Below are 21,480 nucleotides of genomic sequence, written 5' to 3'. Positions count from 1 at the left end.
TTCTTTGTTGCTGGCACAGAGGAAATCGTTCAACTTTGTGGAAACATCCCCCCTACGTAGGATTTTTCGAAGACGACAAGTTATCACCGATGACACAACTATTCTGAAAGAATCTACCTGTTTAGATTTTGCGCTTTGCTCCAAAATATATCGAACAAATCAACGTAAACCACGTGAAAACTCTGTTCAGGTACCCTCTGCATAACTGAGACAACCTACCCTGTCGTCTACCTTGTATTATAACAAGGAATTCTACTTTTAAAACAATCTCGTTCCCTAGGCCCTCGGTTCACATTGACTGGGCGAGTCCTGGAAATGAGATTGCTGTGAGGCGAGATGGTTTTGAGCATACGCATGAGATCTGAGAACTGATTCGTATTTTATTTGTCGTCGACAAACTTACAAGGACTTATCTATATCTGGCTTGGAAAATTTGATGGTCATCTCGGGATGAAAAGAGATAGGCTAGTTAGAGAGAGGGAGAGGGAGAGAGAGCGTGTTTAGGACCGATGTGGAAAGACCTTCTGTGCAAGTTTTAACATTACTTAGTTTTATAAACTTCTGATCATATAACGTGCGCTTTGATTGGTTGTATTGTCGTTTTGCATGACGCTGTGTCATTGCGGTTATGACGATAAAGAAATACCAAACGGTTCCCACCAGTTTCTATGATAACCATATTTCAAACACTCCAGAAAGTTTGCAAGAATTCGAAAACTTAAGCCGCAAACAAGAGCGATGAATTTCACCTTTTTCAAATTCTAAAATTTCTCGAGCGTTTCCATAAAGAAAGTTCACATCGCACTCGGGTCAAAGAATAGTGCGAACCGTTTCTGGGTTCAGTATGAACTTCTCATATTCACAAACGGTCCGACAAGCGACTACGAGATGAGACTCACCCCCCAGCGGGGCGGGGGGGGGGGTGAGGGTACTCCCATATGAAAGGTCGGGGATACTCATCACGCACAGGGTATAAATCAAGGATTCTGGTCTCACTCAGGGTGTTCGAGGCGAAACGCCACTATTTTACTATTCTACTCTCAAAGTATCTTTTAGAGTGCACTTGAAGAAATTCAAAAGAATAATACAAAACGCTCCGTTTTTAGGCTCGATTTTTGCCGGTCTCGTGAGTCTGGTCTACTAGCGAAGGCTCCTTTCCTGAACGAAGGCTGGTAATCAAGCCTAGTCTGTTTTAAGAGGTATCTTTTAGGGGTCAAATGAAGCTTAAGCCATGCCCCCATTGGTTTCCTTTAGGGGTTTGATTCAAATTTTTCCACGAGCATCCCCCACCTTTTCATATGGGAGTTCCCCCGGGCCCCGCGAGAGCCACGAGATGGACAAATAATATAGATTATTGTTTAGTATTTAAAAGAAAAGAGAGCATCGAACACAACATGCACAGTAATTATTAATTTCTTCAAATACAAAATTAGCAACACTGCTTTTGAATCTGGTAACGAACGGCTTCGAATCTGAAGCAAATGTTTTTTTTTTTTTACATATTGGCAAGTCCGTTTTTCGATTACATTTTTTTAATTATTATTGCACACAATGTATGCTTCAATTACCCAAGGAGAGCAACACAGTACAGCACTTCAAAGAATGGTGCTAGGTTGCAAATAATAAAAATAAAAAATAAAAAATATATACTTAACTGACAAAGACAATTATCCAAGATGGATAAGGGTTTCAACGGAGGTTGCCTACACTACAAAAGATGGCATCAACAATGTTTATCTCTACACTTTCCACCTGTTGTGACAATTATTTCATTACACGAGCTAGAAGTTCTCTTTTGAGACTGGCACTGTAAAGGGATCAAGAGGCTTCGACAGCTACCAGCCTGCGCCAACAACGCACCTTTCTTTGAACAGCGGTATAAATCCTTGACCATGCGCAAACATCAGTTCACGTGATTCTCGTCACAGTTGTTGATCTTTGCATTGGGTTTTTCTGGAGTAGGTTTATTTAACTGGCGGACAGCCACGAAATAAAATAGGCTCACCATGGTGACAACGGCGTGGAGAGCGGTCAAAACGATAAGAACTTTGGTGCGAAGAGAGATGCTGGCCAGAGCCAAAACTGCGAGAAAGAAAAAAGTAATTTTGGACAAAATCAGAATACTTCTACCGCTATTATGTTTCAAACAATTACGAATAACACCAAAATCAAGCTTGAAGTGAATTACGCGCGTTTTCTTCGGTTTAACATCAGCCGCAACTTTTCCCGCGATTTTTGTGCAACGGAGTAATATTTTTCCGCGCTTTTGGTACAACGGTTTAATATTTTCCCGCGCTTGCCACTGCAGTCACATGTTTTCCCGCGTCTGACAACAGTTACCTGTTTTGATGCGCTTGGTGCCGTTTACATTTTGGTTTGAAGCTCTAATGGGTTCCTTTTGGTACTTGCTTTATTATTGTGACTGTTCATATGTAATACCTTTGCTTTTGGCTTCACGAACCGTTCTATCACTAGCGAAATGGCGCTGTAAGCGCAAAGCGAAAAGAAATACGAATTTATGTCTAAAAATGGCAGTCAAGAGACGGTGAAATCTTAGGAACGGCTTTATGTATGACGATACTGACAAGCCTTGCTACCAAGCAAAAGACATATCTGCGAAAAAGATCAAACAACTGTGCCGTAAAGCAGCAAAATAGAACGCCATGTTAATAAAGATTTTAATTTGGACAATTGTAAAATTTGGAATAAATGTTACTTACAGAAAGTCGCTGCTCCGCAGTACGTCGAATGAAGCACTAATATGCGTCTGTGGAAGAAAAAAAAATGGGTTTGGAGTTATATTAGTCAGTTAATTTAAGCCAGGTGTACCAAGTAAGCACAGCAACTTACTTTATAGACGATATCGTTGTAGGTTTTGCACCCCATGAAATACCAACGATTCCTAAAACATGGAGAGAGATCAGAAGAGATAGATCATTACTGGAGACCTCACAACTTAGAATCGGTACCTCCATTTACTGTGCAGACCGTTTGAAGTAAATTAAGATTGGCGACTGAAAGATCATGGATTAGTCGGTCGCTCTGTCTGTCTGTCTGTCTGTCTGTCTGTTTGTCTGTCTGTCTAATTTACTCTCCATCGATTGGTCGAATCCCTATTCAAGTCATCATCTTTGACTTGAATCTTTCCTTTCATTTTTTTTCTTGATTTTGTTTTGGCCAATGGGAAACCGCGTTAGTCTGTGAGGAGAAGAGAAATAACTGCCGCAAACCTTAACTTAAATCTCAGAACATCGTCAGTTGAAAACTGCACGTACCTATCAAAGCGCTGGCCAGAAGTCGGCAACATAATGAGCCGGCGAATGTGGTGGATTCTTTACTGTCACCCACAGCACGTAGACACTGGCTTGGAAATATCAACAACTGAAAGAATAATAAAAATATAAAAAGATTCAACAACATATAACTAGGATAAAAACTGTTAGGTAGCCCGGATTTAATAGGTTCTTTCAATTTTACATTTCAAAGCGGGACTGAAAACCACGCGAAGCGCACGCGAGACCGTCGCCCGCGTTTCGCGTTTATACGTCCACGTGGAGTGGTTTCTATGACAGTCTAGCTTGTATTGTACTTACCAAAAGTGAAACTACAGAAAGGAAAACTGGCACCACAACCTGCCATGTCCTACGACAAAAGAAAACACAAAGATAAACAATAAAAATTAGGTCCAAAAAGTAAAATACTCTCGACATAAACTGTGCTGTGCTTAGGATAAACTCGAGCCAACGCGGGTCAGCAGTTTGGCGCACAGGACATGCGCATCATGCAGGGTCGCTATATTCGCTAAATCTGGGTTCGCAGGTAAGAACCTGCTTCCTGCACTGGCTTGTTTTTTGCTAAGCGCAAAGGGCGATTGGGAGAGTAGGAGTGAGCAAGAAAGCCCAAGCGTGAGTTGGTAGTGAGTGAGGAGCGCGAGCGCAGGGAGCGATGGGAAGGAGAAAACCATGATCTCCTGCGCCTCTAATTTTTTTTTCTCTCGCGCGGGCGACTGGGGACGAGGCAGGGCAAGGACTCGAGTGTTTGTAAAATACTGAAGGCGCCTCGAGAGAAATGTCTGATCTGTTTGATTGAAGTAATTATCGACATATTGAGACAACACTCATGGTTCATCACGAAGGACAACTGTTCGGTGGGAATTCAAAGTAACACAGGGCAAAATAAGACAACTTACTCATATCCCCTTGGTATACTGATAAAGTAAGATTCGTGGCTTCCAAGCACTTGTAGAACCTAACAACAGTAAGATGATCAAGATTAGTTTCAAGATATGCTTAGACTGTGTCACAGCCGCCCTTTCCGAAAGAAATCCAATTTCTTTCGGGAAGTGCGACCGTGAGACAGGCTACAATATACTCTCTAAATGAGCCTGGAGAGAAAGGATTAGAAGATTGAAGACATGCTGTTCAACCTGGAACATTTTGAAACTCATTTTTGGACGGATATCTAAATAACTTAAACTAGTCAACCTCATTCCCACGCCTGGAGGAAGAGGGAGTCTATGAAAGAGGGAATTCTACAAAATCAGGGTGGGACTTTCGATTTGTTTCTACGTTTCAGAAAAAAAAATTCTTGGTTACTTGAGGTCACGGCCGCGCTCCCGCCTCCTGACTGCATTTCTGGGCATGCGTGCCGCCTAGCATGTCGACCTTGTACAGGACATTAGAGTTTTCTAAGTATATTAGTTGTAGACGTATAAAACTGCGAACTGAGAAAGAAACTCCGTTGAAAGATTGTTGCTATCACATGTAACAAGATGAAAATCAAACCGCACTTTGAATAAGTCAGTACGTACATACGTTGATGTTACACAATATCGTGGGCTCGATTTCCGCCTCTCTCTCGGGTCCAGTTCCCCGGGTGCGGTTCCCAAAGGTCGACGGGGGAGGGGGGAAGGAGCGCGGGCTCATTTTCCCGAACAGCAACTGATGCCCGAGCGGGTAATCCAGCCTAACAATATCCACGTGACGAAATTTTGTTGTTCCTTGCGCCGATTTTGTTACTCGGTCTACTTCGTGTCGCCTCGACTTCAGCCCATAGCTAGCTAGCTTCCCGAAAATGTGTTGAAAATGATCAACTTATAAGACATCCATATTACAGCTGCATTTAACTTTCAAAAGATCTCTTGAAGTGGCAGCAGTTAATTTAGAAGTTACTAGACTCGGTCAATTCTATTTAAAGGAAGGCGATAAGATATTGCCTAACAAAAATCAATAACACCGAAAACCAAAAACTTCCCCTTGAAACAAAAACAAAAACCAATGTTTCAGGTGAACGAAAACCGTATAATGCTCCAGAAGGCCTTTTTTACACACACACACAAAAAAAGTAAATCCAACTGGTGAACCAGGGCCAAGACAAATTTTACAAATTTTTTTGAGCAAATTTTACAGTCGGTGTAAAATGAAAAGGTCTTCGATTTGGGAGAACGAGGATATACTTGGCTCCACACTAGAGCTTGAAATATAATCTAAGTGCACTTGGAACCTACTTTGAGTGTGAAAGGGTGAAATGTACTTACTTGGACTTTACTTATTAGTGACCATGGAAACGTTCGTAGATCAAAGAAGCCGAAATGCACCGCGAAGTATGGTCTACACCACACTTGAGAACGCACTTGACCAATTTTAGGAAATGGAAGCCAACTAAAAGCGATGTGCAGCATTGCTATAATTCTGATGAACGGACCGATAAACAACTTGATTACCTAAATTTCATTTTCATAGACAGCCTAAACCATCGCTTTTCACATCATCCGACACCATATGCTCTTCTTGAAATTACAAACCAGCTGCTGTTTCAAGTTTCAACCAGGTCATTTCCTTGCACTCGAAAAACTCTGTTGAACATTGCACGAGTCACACGGAAATGCATTTTCTAGGTCAGCTAAAGCCATACAGCGATTTCTTTGCCGAAAACCGCGTTGAGCCATTCTAGAGAAATACAGAAGATGTCGTTTGTTCCTTTGCTCTTTAGCAACAAAGCAACTATGTGCATTTCTTCACGATTTTACTGACGAACACTCGCATTTGTGATATGTATGACTGATTTTACTGCGAAAATGCTTCAAGTAACACACTTTGCCATCGAGGTTGCCTATTTACCTAGTTAGGATTTCGAGTTGGATTTCGAGTTGGATTTTCGAGTTGGATTTTCGAGTTAGGATTTTTTGGCGGGATTTTTTTGGCGGGATTTCCAATAAATTTTCAGTGGTTTGATGATTTAAATGGTTGACAGGCCAAACACGACTCCTATTGGTCAAGATAGAGCTAGCCAATGGCGTAGTATACTTTTCGATCCTTACTGTTTGAAGTTCGACCTCGTTATTTCGTGTTTCTTGACGGCATTTTTTCTAGATTTCTAGGCACTCGATGGCTAATCAGGGACATCAGTGTAAAATGGGGTTGACAAGCCTACACGACTCCTACGGTTCGTGACATTGGTACATTTGCCGTTCTCTGTTCGGTCAGTCGACCCTTTTGTTGCTTCACTCGTGTTTATGAAGGGCACTTCATGTTGTGTTGTAAGGAGCCGGAGGAATTTTAAATAGAGGTTGAGCCGTAAGACCATGCTATAGCAAAATTTTTAGAGGTCATAGGTCTGCATGATTTCCGCTCTTATCTGCCTTTTGCGTCGTCGAGTTTGATACCCTTGTAATTTGCCATGTGTCTATGCTTTTTTTCGGCTCATTTATATTGCAAGATATGTTTTTAAGTTTCCAAGTGTTTGCTTTCGAGGGACAAAATATGAAATTTACCGTGAAAATTTTGCTTACTTACATTCTCCATTGCGACGCCAGGCCGGCTGTGATTAGAACTGTTTGCAAGTATGGTGTGTAGATTCTTATCACGGATATTATATATTATTTGTCCTTGTACGTTTTTCTTCCGAGACGCCGTAGCTTTACCTCGAGAAAGTTATACGTTTGTCCAGAAACATTCTTTTGTTTCTTGGAGCTATCTGATCGAGCTTATGTTTCTCGAGCTCGATGTATAGGTTTAATCCTCCTTTTGGTCGTTCTGGCAACACGTGATTCAAATGTAGCTGTTTACGGGCAATAAAAAGGCAAAACACTAGCCCCACCCCTACAGGAATTCTTTTGTTGGCTGCATTGGACTGGAAATCTACGAGACGGTTTACGGACAAACTAGCCGATTCGTTGCAGCTGGATTACTAGTAACCATCTCGAAAAAACCGACTCTACATCCTTACTCGAAAATCTAACTCAAAATCCTAACCAGAAACTCCAACCCGAAATCCTAACTCGAAACTCCAACTCCAAATCCTAACTCGAAACTCCAACTCCAAATCCTAACTCGAAACTCCAACTCCAAATCCTAACTCGAAACTGCAACTCGAAAATCCAACTCGAAATCCTAACTCGGAAGTTAGTTTGTCTCTTTGCCATCAGGTGCTAAGCTCTAAATTAAAGTGCGACTTGAGATTTTCAAGTGCACTTGAGTCAACTGCTTACTGCTTCAGGTGTGAAGCCAACTAATGTTTAATACGCAACAACAAAAAAGCCAACATAAATAAGCGAAACTTCGTTAGTTGCAAGCGCGTTAACGAATTCCACGAGTTCAACCGTTTTAGGAAATTCCCAACAGAGGGCGCTATGATTCTCATAATGTTGGGGTTTACGGTCGTTAGCAGGTGTGAGTGATATCTTTGTTTGAATTCAGATCATTTCAGCGATTTTTGGCATCAAAAAGTCAAATGAACTTCGTCAATAAAAGAACTACAGCCGTGTATACAGACGTATCGCTACGTAAATACAGTGTCAACTCAAAACAGGCATAATCAAGGTGTCAACTCTCTGTCTAAACCTTAAGGTGGCACAAACACAAAATAAAACCGCACGGCTGAAAGCACACCTTTGCGAAAGCTTTGGCGAGTACATAAGCAGGTTTAAGTGGCCGTAAACACCACTTTCAAGAGGAATCACTAATGTGAATTATTACTTAGACCTTCAATCAGCGATCGACTTAAAGAGATTTACATCGCTGAGACAAAAGGTAAAAGGTAGAAATCCGGTTTGAAAGAAAAAAATAAATACTATTATCGACAAGTAATAAAAAAACTGTGGGACAAAATCGCACTTTTTATCTCATATCTGCCCTGGGGTGATCTCTGTCCATGAATTAAAAGACAGAGTTATTATTAGCAATTCAAAAAGAAATGTACTATTGTTTGGTAGCTATAAAAAGCTCCCTTAAAAGCTCTCTTTTGATACAAAATTGAAATTTCACTCATTGTCAAACCGGACGAAAACCAAGATTTCCTGTTTTCATTTTTTTTAAAGTTTGAAACTTAAAATTTTCAGACATTAAACTAAGTAAGATAGTCTAGATTAAAAAAAAAAACGACAGCCATGTCACAGAAAAGACAAGCTGTAAATATTTCAGGTTTTTGATCTAAAGAAACTGTACTGCAAGGGGAAAAAAAATAAACACACAAAGGCAAGGGATGTCAAGAAAGTAAAACAATTGTATATTTATGTATTTCTAGCTTAATAGGATGCGCTAGTTGGCCTTTTTCTAATTCTGCGCTGTCACTTTTTTCGATTAAAAACCTGAATGCATATTAACCTGGCTGAAAATCTTTGCGAGACACCGGTTATGAACTTGGGCGCATTGAGTTCAAAATTCGCGGTTTTGGTTTAATGTTCTCGACAACATGTTAATGACACATGCGAAACATCGAAGAAGTTTGTAACATTATTTACCAAACAAAAGTTTGGCTATTGTTAGCCAGTTTATAGGGTCTTCCTGCAGTTTTGAGAAATCTTGAAACAGATCGAGCACGGGGTTCCTTGAAGAGAACGCCATGCTCTATTCAAAGCAAAATGATAATAATATTTAGAACAATAAACTCTCGTACATCCTGGTGAATTTATTCACAAGCCGCCAATGCACAGCAATATTCTCATTTATCAGAGAACAAATAATGTAATCAAGTACAGCTTGAAACCCCAAGCGATATGGTGAAAATCATGAATACAGCTGCCGTAGCGGTGACGATAGTTAGCGAACACGGGCCTTTTTTTTCCTTAGACAAAACGTAAGAAAACACGCTTGAAAACGTTCTCTAATCTGATACTAATATTCGGAGAGTCATTTCAAAAGCAAAAGTTCTGTCAAACACTCATAGCCTCTGACAAGGTCATTGTGTGAATGGAAAGGGACAGAAAAATACAAAAAACAACAACAAAAAAATCATTTCTTCTCTTAGCACAAACGAGCGAATTACGTTCGCTTGAGATTTGGAAAGTGCACGAGGAATGAAAATTTCTTCGGTTGAGCTGAGCCAGTACGGCCAAAGTAATCATCAAAGCAAGACCCATGTCAGGATTTACAGCTTGACAAATGAATATTATAATGAGAAAGGAAACTTATTCAAAGTGCGGTGAGCGCACGGCGACAGTACATTGTAACAACGAGGCTGCGTTTCGAAAGCGCGCGAAAAAAATAACCCGGCCGTTTTATTACCGTATCCTACGCGTCCTATTTAATACATACCTTCGAAGGTTCCTTTCCTCCGATTCCAAGAAGCTTTCTGCATTTTAAACGACTCTGGGCATCATCAAAGCTGCGCCTGTCAGTGAACAAACAGTGCTAACATGAATACAAACAGCTTCAAAATCGGCGACATTGTTCCCTTTAGCAAAATCTGCCCAATTCCGATTTCAATGCGTTTTGGTAATGCGCGTGTAATGTACAATTGCACTGGCTTTCCTGAACGGCAGTTCTTGTTGCGTCGAGATAAAAAACAGAAATCTTTATCCGCATTAAAAAAAATAAGAAAACATGCATGCTACAAATAAAGAAAATACACCAAATTGAAGATCGCAACATGATATATATTCACACATATTTTGCTTTCTGGAACAAAACAAAACCGATATAAACAGTACAAATTTTTGCGTTCCGAAGTAAAACACTTAAAATGCGTTAAATAACACGCGATCTGCCTGCACGTCGCCATGATTTTGAGGTCAACGCAGAAAATTAACCGCATAAGTCTGGCTGGCGTAATATGTCGCAGGCCGATATTTCACGGCTATATTTGCGCTAACATTTATAGCGCGAAGCTAAATACGATCAAATCGCCTCCCCTGCAAGAGATAAATTAATACTCGAGCGTACCTTTTTGCGATAAAAGGCATAGCGGAGATGAATAAGATATGGGCGAGTCGACTTCGCGATTTTAGGAATTGGAACGGATGGTGATATCAAATCAAAATACTGATCCGCCGAGGAAACGCGAATGAAAACAGAACGCTAGCGGAGTTATCGATCGACAAAGTCGTTAACTGTCCACATAAACGAATTAGAGCCATCTTAATAAAAACCTTTAGAAACTCTAATAAGTAAGATTTCGCATCAAAGGGCAGAAACGACGGGCTACATAGCCCGATGACAGTACGAATTAACACAAGTATAAGATATTTACAACAAGCAATCATTTGATCGAGCTGAGAAAACGCGCTAAGCTATCAAAACACAAGGCATGCGAAATTCTATGGCGAAATTTAGCTCATACTTCTCTGTCTTCACCAGGGCCGGTCGTTTATTCTCCGTGGACATCGTACGCCAATTACGAACAAACTCTTGGACCGATGTTTTCGAGTTGCGAACTATAACTTACTCCCGATACCGACTTGCGCGAAGTGGTACTAACAGGGGAGGGCTGGAGCAGAAATTGTTCCGCGAATTATCCAAATATCTATTCTGGCGCTTTCGACGCATGGGGAATATTCGTAATTTCGATTGAACGAATGAAATCCGTGCCTGATGTGATAACACAACATTAAGTTTGTATAACATAGTTAAGAAAAAATAAAAACACTGCTGTTTAATAAAATGAAGTAATGAGTGGAGCTGTCAATCTTTCAATAAAAAATAAAATGATAAAAAAAAAACAAAAAAAACAAATGGCAGATTGTAGCTAAAACTGGAAAAATACGTCTCCAATTTCGCTTTCATTGAGCTTTTAGGCTAACCGCTTGATTGATATTGCAAAAAATACTCCACGGCCGATCTGCTGCTTTTAGATTTTAGGAGTAATTATGTTGGGCAAAAGAGTAATGTAACATGCAAATTTTCGACTGTTTTAAACTCTAAAAATCCCTTGTTAATTAAAAAACGCCGTGTTTCCACACTCCGTTCGTCAGGTCACCACGCTACTACCAAAGCAGAACATGAAACGAACTCCATCAACAAAAGCGCGGATTATAACACTTCCGATTTGCCAAGATATTCTCACAGCGATTTCAACCTCATCTTCAACGTTTGATCATTCGGGGAAAACATAATTAACTTTCTTCCGCAAAAGGAATACTTTTCGTCAAGGTCTGTTAGCCCCTTCCTTGATGCAATTACAGTCTGTTGAAGATCAGTAATATATTCAAAATAGATCACAATTCGTATATATCTGTTGTTTCCATCTTTCAGATTCGTATTGATTTCGGTCAGCTGAAAATGTTTCACCACTCGTTTACGCAAAATATTTTTTAGTGGCCCTCGAAACAGTTGTCATTTCGCAGAGGCGAAATTGTAAATCTTGGTTTGTGATAATTGTGAACGTTGATCGTGTTTGTAGAAACACGGCTTGGCCATTGGGGTGGATTTAGGTGAAGCCGCATCGAAAACGAAATCGAAGCGAAATCGCAAACGATGTGAGGCGCTAAGGCAGGAAATTAAAACACTATTTAGAAAGCACAAGAATAGCAACTTACTTCAATCTTCCCAGCATGACCAATTCTGACTCGGTAAAACCGCAGTAAAGCTGAGGGAAAACGTGGGAATCGTCCCGATCGAGAGAATATAGGTTACTAATCAATTCCAATCCATGGACCTGACAGAGCAAATGTTGACGTCTCGTTATGCCTCTAATTCGCCGCTTCGCTCAATGTTTTACGGGCAGTGACGTGTGTGTCAATTATATTGCGAGGGATAGAGGAACACAGCAGCTAGGCAGCTGGTAAATTCGCCGCTTGACTCAAACCTTCTCTGATAAAATAAAGAAAGAACTTCACTCGTCAAAGTCTGGAGATGGTATCGAAATTTTTTAACGCGTTTTCGTGAATAAGTCAAGCAGCAGGCTTCTCTTCAGGAAAACGATCGAATGGTCATAAATATGTGGGTTTATTTAACATATTCCAACGTATTTGCATGAAATCCACATTATTTGCATGAAATCCACATTGAAACAACCAGGAAACATCAAACTCCCGGATGCAAGGTAGACAAACTTGAAATTGACTAAATCAAAAGAAACATCTTTTAATATTCACGTTTGGTAAATGTTAGTACAAAAACTGGGTCGAAACAATCAGATATATTTGAGACGAGGTGACATATCAATATGTATTCATGAAAATAATGACATTCTTCTTGGTCTCCGGTCCAAATTCGTTTCTTTTCAATCACATAGAGGACAAAACCGTCAGACTGCAATATCACTTGCATTATTAGAAAAATGCAACCAATCAGATTTCGAAATGATTCTACGAACGTCACTTCTCAATCGAAAGTTCTTGGTATGACAACAGACAGGTAGACCGATTAAAAGATGCAAATTGATCTCTCTCTATCCTCAAACACGGCTTGATACATTATAAAAATCTTTCTCATACATACAAACAAAACTAAATAATAGGTATTTTGTTTTTTCCACGGTCATTCAAACCGTTGGTTTGTTGATAACATTTTTCGTGTACTAACGAACACACATAATCTCTTTTTGCGAGTGTTTTTCGGTGTAGTCGAAGGTCCGTTGACCTCTTGGCCTTGGGAAATAAAATTGTCGCAGATTGTCGGCGATTAGTCTGGACGAAAAACTATTAATTAAGGCAAATCGAAGACATCCAACGTCGTTCCCACAAGGGAGAAATGCCCTGGGAACTAGAAGCCAGTGAAACTCAGCCAGACCCCCCATTCTCGTTCCCAGAGCCATCTGTCTCTCTTAGCCGGCAGGGCCTTGGTGTCAATGTATGTTAACAGCGAAAGGCATTGAAGTCGGGCAACTTTTCTCACTGGAGACGACATTAAAAATTCACGAAAGAGGAGTTACAATTCTAAAAACCATATCGAATTGTAAAAAGAGAAAAATATGAAACGTGTTGTGTCTCCAAGCTTTTAATCAGGCGCCAAAAATGGGTCTCCCGCGTCCGTCCACTCGCTCGTCGAGTATCGCCAGGTAGGGTAATAGCCAGTTATGATGTTTTGAACAAAGTATGTTGCGCATCGTTAAATTAAAACCATAATTCTCGAGTTAACATAAACATACAATCTGACATAGCAATTTTTCTTGGACAAAAGGCGCAGTGAGGTTAACCCTATGTTAAATATTAGAAGAGGCCTAAGCGACTTTAGCACTGTCTTTATTTTTGTCAGCTACGAAGAACTTGAAAAGACTATTATGGTGTCGCTTCGGTAGGACAGCTGGGTCGCTCGGCCGCTCGTTCCGCGGGCGCTCTCGCCGTATGCGAGGACAGCGTCTTCAGAATGTTTTTTGTATAGGGGCACTACCCGGACAGTAGCGTCGCGTAGCCCTGCCTCTCATTGACGTGACCTCAATCAGGTTCAAAATAAATGTAAATTTCAAGACCAATAAGAAAGTTATCTGTAGAGACAACGTGGTTCCATTCTAACTGATTAATCGTTGATAACAAAATAAGTGTATTTCGAGAGGCAAGATAGCCTTTCTTACATCTGATAGCTAAAATGAAGGCATATGGCGAGAGGTAGTTGGAGATACATCATTCCTGCTTCAAATGTTGCTAGCCTGAGTGACAACGAACGCAGGCGAACTTGGCAGAGTTGCTTAGCGAAACAGGAGCAAGTTTGCGGCGTTCGGGAAACGCCATCCTGTTTAATCTTCCAAGTCATTTTATTTCCTTTTTACTGGCCATCGGAAGTAAGCGACGTCAAGAAAGTTATATTGGAAGCAAAACAAATCGAAAAAACAAAACAAACAAAAACGAAAAAACAAAAAAAACGGTCATTAGACCAAGGTGATCTGTTTCAGGAACTTGCTCCTTAGCTTCATGGCGGAGCTAAATTGAAACGGGCCTCTTTCTGTCGCGCCCAGATCGCCTCTCTACCGACGTTTCATCCCTTAACGGGGGTATGTATACAAATAAGGTATCAAAACGAGAATCTATATGGTTTTTATGCAACATAACCCGGCGGAGACCCAGAATAACTATATGAGCTTGTTTGTCTTGGATGATAAGAGGACTGATTCTCACGGGCTTGACCTTGAAAAGCACAATAGGCTTTTCTTAATCCAGCTTGTGCTGTTTATTGTTATAGAGGAAGCTACAAAAGATAAACATCGTGTCATTTCGAAGTTTCTTAGGGTCAAAGGTGAGGTGTTTCCTCGCGGAAACTTCGCGTTGTCAGCTTTGCTTTTCTTCGATCGGATTTAATTTGAGGGTGATAAAAAACCGAGGACAAAGTCTACTGGAGGCCTAATTTTAGATTCGCCATAAATCGTTATTTTTGACAGTTTTTCGGTGAATCACTTTAAGCTTTTCATAACGAGTAATGAACGAAGCTCCCCTATAAACTTGTGCACAATCCGTAAGTCAGATAAAAGTGTTTGTCTCTCAAGCTGTGTTAGACATCACTGTCAAATATAGAGGAATCTCACAAATTTGAACTCCCTCTTTCTCAGATTATTAGCAAAATCTCTGAATTTTTTGCTCTCAAAGCCAAATATATAGTTTTAGAAACACACTTATGGCTGTTAGCTTAAAGGAGCTCAATCACGGTATTTTGAGTTATTTTGGCCAAGTACAAAATTATCTTTAAATAAACAATTTAAATAATAAATTGTTTATTTAAATAAACACCAAAGAGAAGAGATAATAATAAACCATCAAGGAACAAGGATGGTTGCAACGGATTACAAACGACGAACTTGAAATATTTAGGCCAAACTTTTCAAGACGCGCAAACCGTGCGATCGATTCCTTTGATTTGTTTTCTCTGGGTGTGGATAAAAAAGCTGAGATATCATTTTTTTTTCAGTTTCCTGCCACAGGACAACCTTCCACTTTCTTCAATTTAAACTACAGTTGTTCAGTTGGAGTTCTTTATCGAGCATGTGTACTCTGGCTTACCTCCTGACAGCATAGTCTTTGTACACATCCGGGGCACTCAATCTCACTGGGTCGGCCATGTTGCTATCGTCGATGTCCTGGCCGTCTTGTTTCTCTTCTATAGACTCAGTGTCCTCCTGTTGGAGAGATGAAAACTTGCTGAAACAAGCATCACTAAACAGAAAGAATTTCCTTTCGTTCCTTTAAAGCATATCACTTGGAAAGAGTGAAAAGCAACGGCAAAAATGCTTCCTCGTCGGAAAATCGTCATCTTCCCCAGGGATAAAACATCGCTTGCAGCAGTTTTCAGAGATTGCTATAAAATTTTCCGGAGATGGGATAATTTGCATTCCAGCCAGTGCTAGTAATCGGCAATAATTATGTCTACATCTTCAATACAGAGCAGGATTCGACCAACCGTGAGGTATTCTTTCTGTAGAGTCGAGTTTGACAGCAGGAACTTTGCACGTGCAGTATAAATATATGAATAATACACTAGAATAGAAAATGGATTTCTGTGAAGGATTTCAACGACCGGGCGAAAAATGAAACAACGCAACCTTGGTCAAGAGGGACGATGAAAACACTTCAAGTGAATTTAGACAAACGGTATCTTCTTTAAGCTGTACTGACGTATGACTTGACTGAGCCACTCTTGATATTCGGTCTGCTGAGGGCGATTACAGTTCTATTTTAGAATCAAAAACAACTCTTGAACCAGGCATGCATGACAGGAAAAAAGCTCGACTGACGTTTGAAGGCTGTTTCACGAATACGCTGCTTGTCTCATGCCAGATGTCCGTGATTTTAAATAAAAGAGTGTCTAGTTTTGTTATCAAAACCGCGAAAAGTTCGTGTGTATTCTCCTCGTCAGCTGAAAAATTCCTGATTTTCCGTCTCCCAAAATAAAATATTTGATCGATAGCAATCAGTAAGATAAATCTGGTGTTTAACCTCGAGTGCATTCTTTTCTTGACCTATCTAAGTCATATGAGCTGAAATAACTTCTAATTTGTTTACTTCTGTGGACATAGACATTAAAAATTTAGCTATTCATCTGTTATCGACTGTTTTTTTTATCGATAATTTAGCATGGAATTCAACCAAGCGTTCAGCTGAAATGAAGCGAACAGACGCGACGAACACAAATATCAAAGGCTAGAGCTTGATTCAAGTAAAGTCACGCAAAATATTCTGATAAAACTGGCAAGAAGTTTGTTTTCTTCAGAATCTTAGTTACAAACCTATGTTTACTTATAGTCTTTGAGAACAAGAGCTTTGAAGAAATGGCTCAAACTCAAAGTAAACTCACGAAATTAAGAATTAAGATATATCTCTGCTGGCTGAAGTATGTATCAGATTAATAAACATACAAGGTGAAATTCGAAGTAAAACTAAAAGAACTTCGCTGTATACCAAGTTTACATTCACACCAAACCGTAGAAGAAGAAAGTGAACATCTTTAAGGAATGAAATCTTACCTAGTCAACTGAGCGAAGCACGTCTCACTTGTTGAAGGCAGTTACGAGATGTAAATGATTATCACCTTCGAGGACTAAGTCAGGTCAACGAGTTATATTGCCCTCTGTGCTCACCGGTTTCGCAAATCGATGATCGCGGTGATGCGGTGCAAAATCGCATTTCACGCCCGAGCGCCCGGGTGATCACGCGATGCAAATAAATGATCGGGTAATCTTCGGTTAACACTCGGCAGGCATTTTCGACGATCCCTAACACGACTTTTCCACGAAAGGAGTTCTCGGTATTTTCTCGGAGGCGCGTAAACAAAACGCGGAAAATTAACTGGAGGTTTCTGCGTTGTCGCTGTGATCAGCGACAACGCAGAAACTTATTATTCATCAGCTATGACTGCTTATAGGCTACTTTGTCTTCCATCTCTGTTTTGACAAGAGATCGGTACTGATGCCATGACATGCGACCAGTTCAAAGACCTTCCCACACCTGGATCATGGATCGCGTGACCTTCCCACACTCGCATCGCGTGACCTTCGCGATCGTTCGCGTGACCTTCGAGATTGATCATGTGATTCTCGCGCACACTATTTTTGTACTCTATAAAAAGCTCGAAGTCAAAAAAGTTTTGGTCTGAACACAAAGTGGTTGCTGTTATCTCAAGATATCGATTGTGATAGAGTTTATCGATAATGTAAATTCTTCTTTCAGGCCTGATATCAGTAAAGAAAAAAAACACTTAAAATCAACTCCATTATCCGAAACGACACAACCGTGTTTACATACTCTCATGTAAACACACCTATCTACCAATGAGAGCGCGAGTAGTAGCTCAGTTATTTCATAAAAGTAAATCACGAATACGAACTAAACTTGCATTTCGATTACCTGTACTGTGTAATTTTATCAGTGTCAAGTTATCGAAACACGACTGAGGACGAAAATGGGATCGAACTTCCACTTCCCGGGGGGGGGGGGATGGAGTTAGTCCTATACATGGGCTATATAGATATGTGCCGCGGGATAGGGCATGGTTTTTGAGGTTCCTCCGATCCGATCGGAGTTTTGTCCCTGTTGGCATTGTGTTCCCAATGTGATCCTTAGATAGAGTACCTAAATTGTATCAGCTAAAACTGCAGTGCGTTTGTAAATGCCCGGCCAACCGAAAAACAAATAATCTGTCAAAACTGATCAATCTAAGTTACTTTCAATATTACAGAAACGAAATAAGGTTGACCCGTTCGTGCCATTCTTAGATTTTGCTTTTCCCTTGAATAGAGTGTCATTTTTCGAGTTTTGGGCTTTGATAGGGTATCAATTTTCATTTGCTTCATCCTTAATTAGGGTCAGGGTTTGTGAACTTTCGCGGCACACAGCTATGCGAAATATACGGGAGAACCCCCACCAACCCCCATCTGGGTTACACGTCAGAAAGGAGTGTACATTACCGTGCACAAACCCTTTTTCCTCCATCGACAGGGCGCTTCGAACGTTACACTCGCAAACTCGCAAACTCGCAAAATGCCAGTGGTTTTTGGAGTTTGCGAGCCAAAATATATCTATATCTAGCATTTGCAAGTTTAAAAAACTTCTACATAACATATTATGAGAGAAAAGCAACAGGAAGTCTTGGTAAGTTACACACATATTCGAGGATGAGTAAGCAGTTTTGGCTAAAGTGCTTGTATAAGCAATGTATCCGGACGCTTGTTGTTACTTCCTGGCCAACAAACGGTTAAATTTGATTTTCACCCGATTTCAAGCGAAACAGAAATGCAATGTCACCAAAAAGTTTAAGATTGAGCCCTGAGAGATGTCTGTGTACAAAATCGAACAAGGACGCGCTTTTACAGGATGGGAACTTACCATAGTTTAAATTGCAGCCACTGAAGTTTGAAGAATGTACTGTAATTATATTGTCGGCGACAAGATCTTCTGCCCCAATCAGTGCTCACTGTTGCTCTCCATAACCTAAAGCAAAATCAAATTAAAATAAAATAAAAACTAGAAATTTTGCAAATCATTTTTTTAAATTAAGTTCAATAAAAGTGTGGCGTCAACGGTTTTATATCCCCACAGGATGTTCGCTGAACAACGAAACTTATGGCACATAAAACAACGTGTAAATTTTTGGGGTGCCCTTGGAATAAATAATCAGTGATGTTGAAAGACAGCAAAAACGAAAATCTTTCCGTGCAGACCACAAGATGTAAAAAGGCTCACGGAATGAGCTCAATCGAAGCAATTTTAGCCAAATTGCTGCATCGAATGGGATAAAGTTCTTAGCATCAATTATAGGAACTACGTCACAGTTTGCGCATCTCAGTGTAAAGTTTTGCCAAGATTTTTTGAGTTTGTCGTTTAAAATCCGTGTTAATCCTCTTCATCCTTAACCATCCTTGTTCCTTTATGTTTTATTATTATCTTTTTGGTGTTTTTCTATCTTTGTAAACTACTATTTTCACGTTTTCTTTGATTTAAGGGTAATATTTTACCTGAACAAAAATAACTCAAAATACCGTGAATGAGCTCCTTTGAAGTATACTTTGGAATTCGTTACATTTATTGACACTAATACCTACCTAGTTTATGCTGAATTGCTGTGTTGTCCGTTCTTGTTCAAGGTATATACATTCACGGTCGTCTAGAATAAGGTTCAAACAACATGGGAAGAAATTACCTTCAGAATAACTTGTATCCAGTGGGTAAGCCAAGAGAATTCACGAGGCGGTCTAAGCCGCAAAGCGGAACGAATTTAACAAATCTTTTCGATCTTTTGACTGTAGCCTTTCAGCTGATCCTAAAACACAAAACAGCACAGCACCTTGTAATATTATTTCAAAGGTTTTGCGTATCAATGATATCTCTTTTCTATGAGCCGGAACAGAAAGCTTCCGCGCGCAGATCAGTGTGTATTAAGGAGGGATATGAATCAATATTTCCTCGCGTTGTCCATTGCACGTTGTGCGTGGGCACGTTCGCAGCTTGAGGGCGCACAAAATCCGACAGCTTCGAATTCGATGGATATCCTCTCAAAACTACTTGCACCGAAGGCTATATTACAAATATATGAATTATTGCCTTATCCCATTCAGTTTATATAATAAAGCGATGCTTCTTTTTTATGGCTTTCATTAAACAACTTCACAGAAATAAATATTGTCAAGGAGAAATGGACGAAGCATTGTAAACATTGATTCGGTGTTTTGAAGCAAAGTAATGTCTAGATACAATTTTCTTCTTTCAGATAATGTTTCTTTAGCTATACCATTGTAATCGCACTCTCCTATCAAATAAATATAAAAAAAGAAATCAGAAGCAATCTGAAAAGTCAGCCTGTTTTACGATGTCTGTCAAGCTTAATCTTGTCAAAATAAAAATATAAAAGGCACAGTCGACTCTGCTAAGAGTAAATTTGCAATGGCATATACCAGTAAACGAGTTTTTATGACAAACGCCACGTTGCAGAGAACGGAATTGGACCCACGAAGGGCAAAAGAAACACATGAAATATGTAGTGCTCAGCTGGTTGGAGAAAACTATAAACATATATCTTTTTTGTTGGCTACGTATACGGAAATCTCTTCGAATATATTGGTTTCACGAGTATTAAAAGCATTTATAGAAAATGCATATAAGCTTTGCATACTTACGTTTTTCGCCAGTCGCGGAAATCTGACTAAAAATGATACACAATCTGCTGCAATAAAAATAATTTTTTTTCCGTTGTTCTGTGTAAGATTAAATGTACACAGGAGCGGATTCCATGAATTGCTAGAGAAACAAGGCCGGATCTGTACGCTCGTATTAGTAATTGAAACTTGCCAAATGCATCAAGATAAGGTGTTCTTATAGACAGTAGATTGACGCGATTTACATGCTGAGAAAAAAGCTTGGAATTGATGTTTGTGCTTTTCTGATGCTTTGACGTGGAAAACAATGAAGATCAAACACGCGTTTGTGGAAAAACAAAGAACTTGAATAATTAAGACCTAACTGCGGAGTTTTTGCATCAGAAAAAAGACAACGAAAAAGACTTAATAAATAAACCACTTACAAATATTTACTTGAGAATTTTTTTCCCTTAAAGAAACAAAATCTCAATGCCTTGAGAGGGGAGAATTATTTTTTTGATTTTAAATTCCGCAATGCATGCGATATGGCATTAAAAAAATAGTTGTTGTCATTTATTAAAATCTTAAACTGCAACCAAAGGCTTTCTGTACGTTAATAAGAAGTATAGAAGTCTGTATTTCGCGATTCATATCCTATTTATTTACCTGGCTCTCGTGTGAAATTTTGCTTTCAATGAGAGCTGATAACCACCTCAAGTTAACAACTTGCGAATGTAACAAGGTTGACGTTTACTTGCGAGCTTTTTTGCTGTTGCGGTGCAGATGATGGGAAATAATGTTGAAGGAAAGCTCATTGAGATTGAAATTCAAAAGACAAAAAAATTGAAGACAAATTGAAGACAATAGAAATTAAAACAAATTAAGGTGATGAAACAGCCGCCGTATGACAAAGAACTCATAAATGAAAGCACGAATGAATGAGAGAAACTTCAGATGAACCACGGACTGACCGAGTTTGAACGAGCGAATAGGCGAGTGAACGAACGAACGAGTACACGAACGAACAAACGAACGAACGAACGAACGAACGAACGAACGAACGAACGAACGAACGAACAAACGAACAAACGAACAAACGAACAAACGAACGAACGAACGAACGAACAAAGAAACGCTCAAACGTACAAACAAACGAACGAACGAACGACCAGACGAGTACACGATCGATGGGAAACTGACTTCGACTTAAAACTTTAATTTGGTCTCTAATTTAGTGGATGGAGATTACAGGCCTACAAGACTCCTATG

The 21,480-nt window shown here is 39.8% G+C and overlaps 1 protein-coding gene across 1 annotated transcript in view; it reads right to left on the bottom strand.

Moving 5' to 3' along the window:
* Positions 1 to 16,599, bottom strand: part of LOC145489600 (tumor protein p53-inducible protein 11-like) — a 20,814-nt gene extending 4,215 nt beyond the window's left edge. Inside the window, exons 1-9 of the mRNA XM_081468594.1 lie at positions 15,877 to 16,599; positions 15,146 to 15,261; positions 9,534 to 9,609; positions 4,190 to 4,248; positions 3,594 to 3,642; positions 3,276 to 3,381; positions 2,851 to 2,902; positions 2,721 to 2,767; positions 1 to 2,082 (exon numbers count right to left, since the gene is read on the bottom strand). The exon at positions 1 to 2,082 is cut by the window's left edge and continues 4,215 nt beyond it. Coding sequence (XP_081324720.1) covers positions 1,904 to 2,082; positions 2,721 to 2,767; positions 2,851 to 2,902; positions 3,276 to 3,381; positions 3,594 to 3,642; positions 4,190 to 4,248; positions 9,534 to 9,609; positions 15,146 to 15,261; positions 15,877 to 16,089 — 897 coding nt within the window. The 5' untranslated portion in view covers positions 16,090 to 16,599 and the 3' untranslated portion in view covers positions 1 to 1,903. The remainder of the gene's footprint in view (positions 2,083 to 2,720; positions 2,768 to 2,850; positions 2,903 to 3,275; positions 3,382 to 3,593; positions 3,643 to 4,189; positions 4,249 to 9,533; positions 9,610 to 15,145; positions 15,262 to 15,876) is intronic.
* Between the last annotated feature and the right edge of the window lie 4,881 nt (positions 16,600 to 21,480).

The sequence above is a fragment of the Orbicella franksi genome, chromosome 6, assembly GCF_964199315.1.
Source record: "Orbicella franksi chromosome 6, jaOrbFran1.1, whole genome shotgun sequence".
Taxonomy (NCBI): Eukaryota; Metazoa; Cnidaria; class Anthozoa; order Scleractinia; family Merulinidae; genus Orbicella; species Orbicella franksi.
This window is presented reverse-complemented; position numbering and strand designations above follow the sequence as displayed.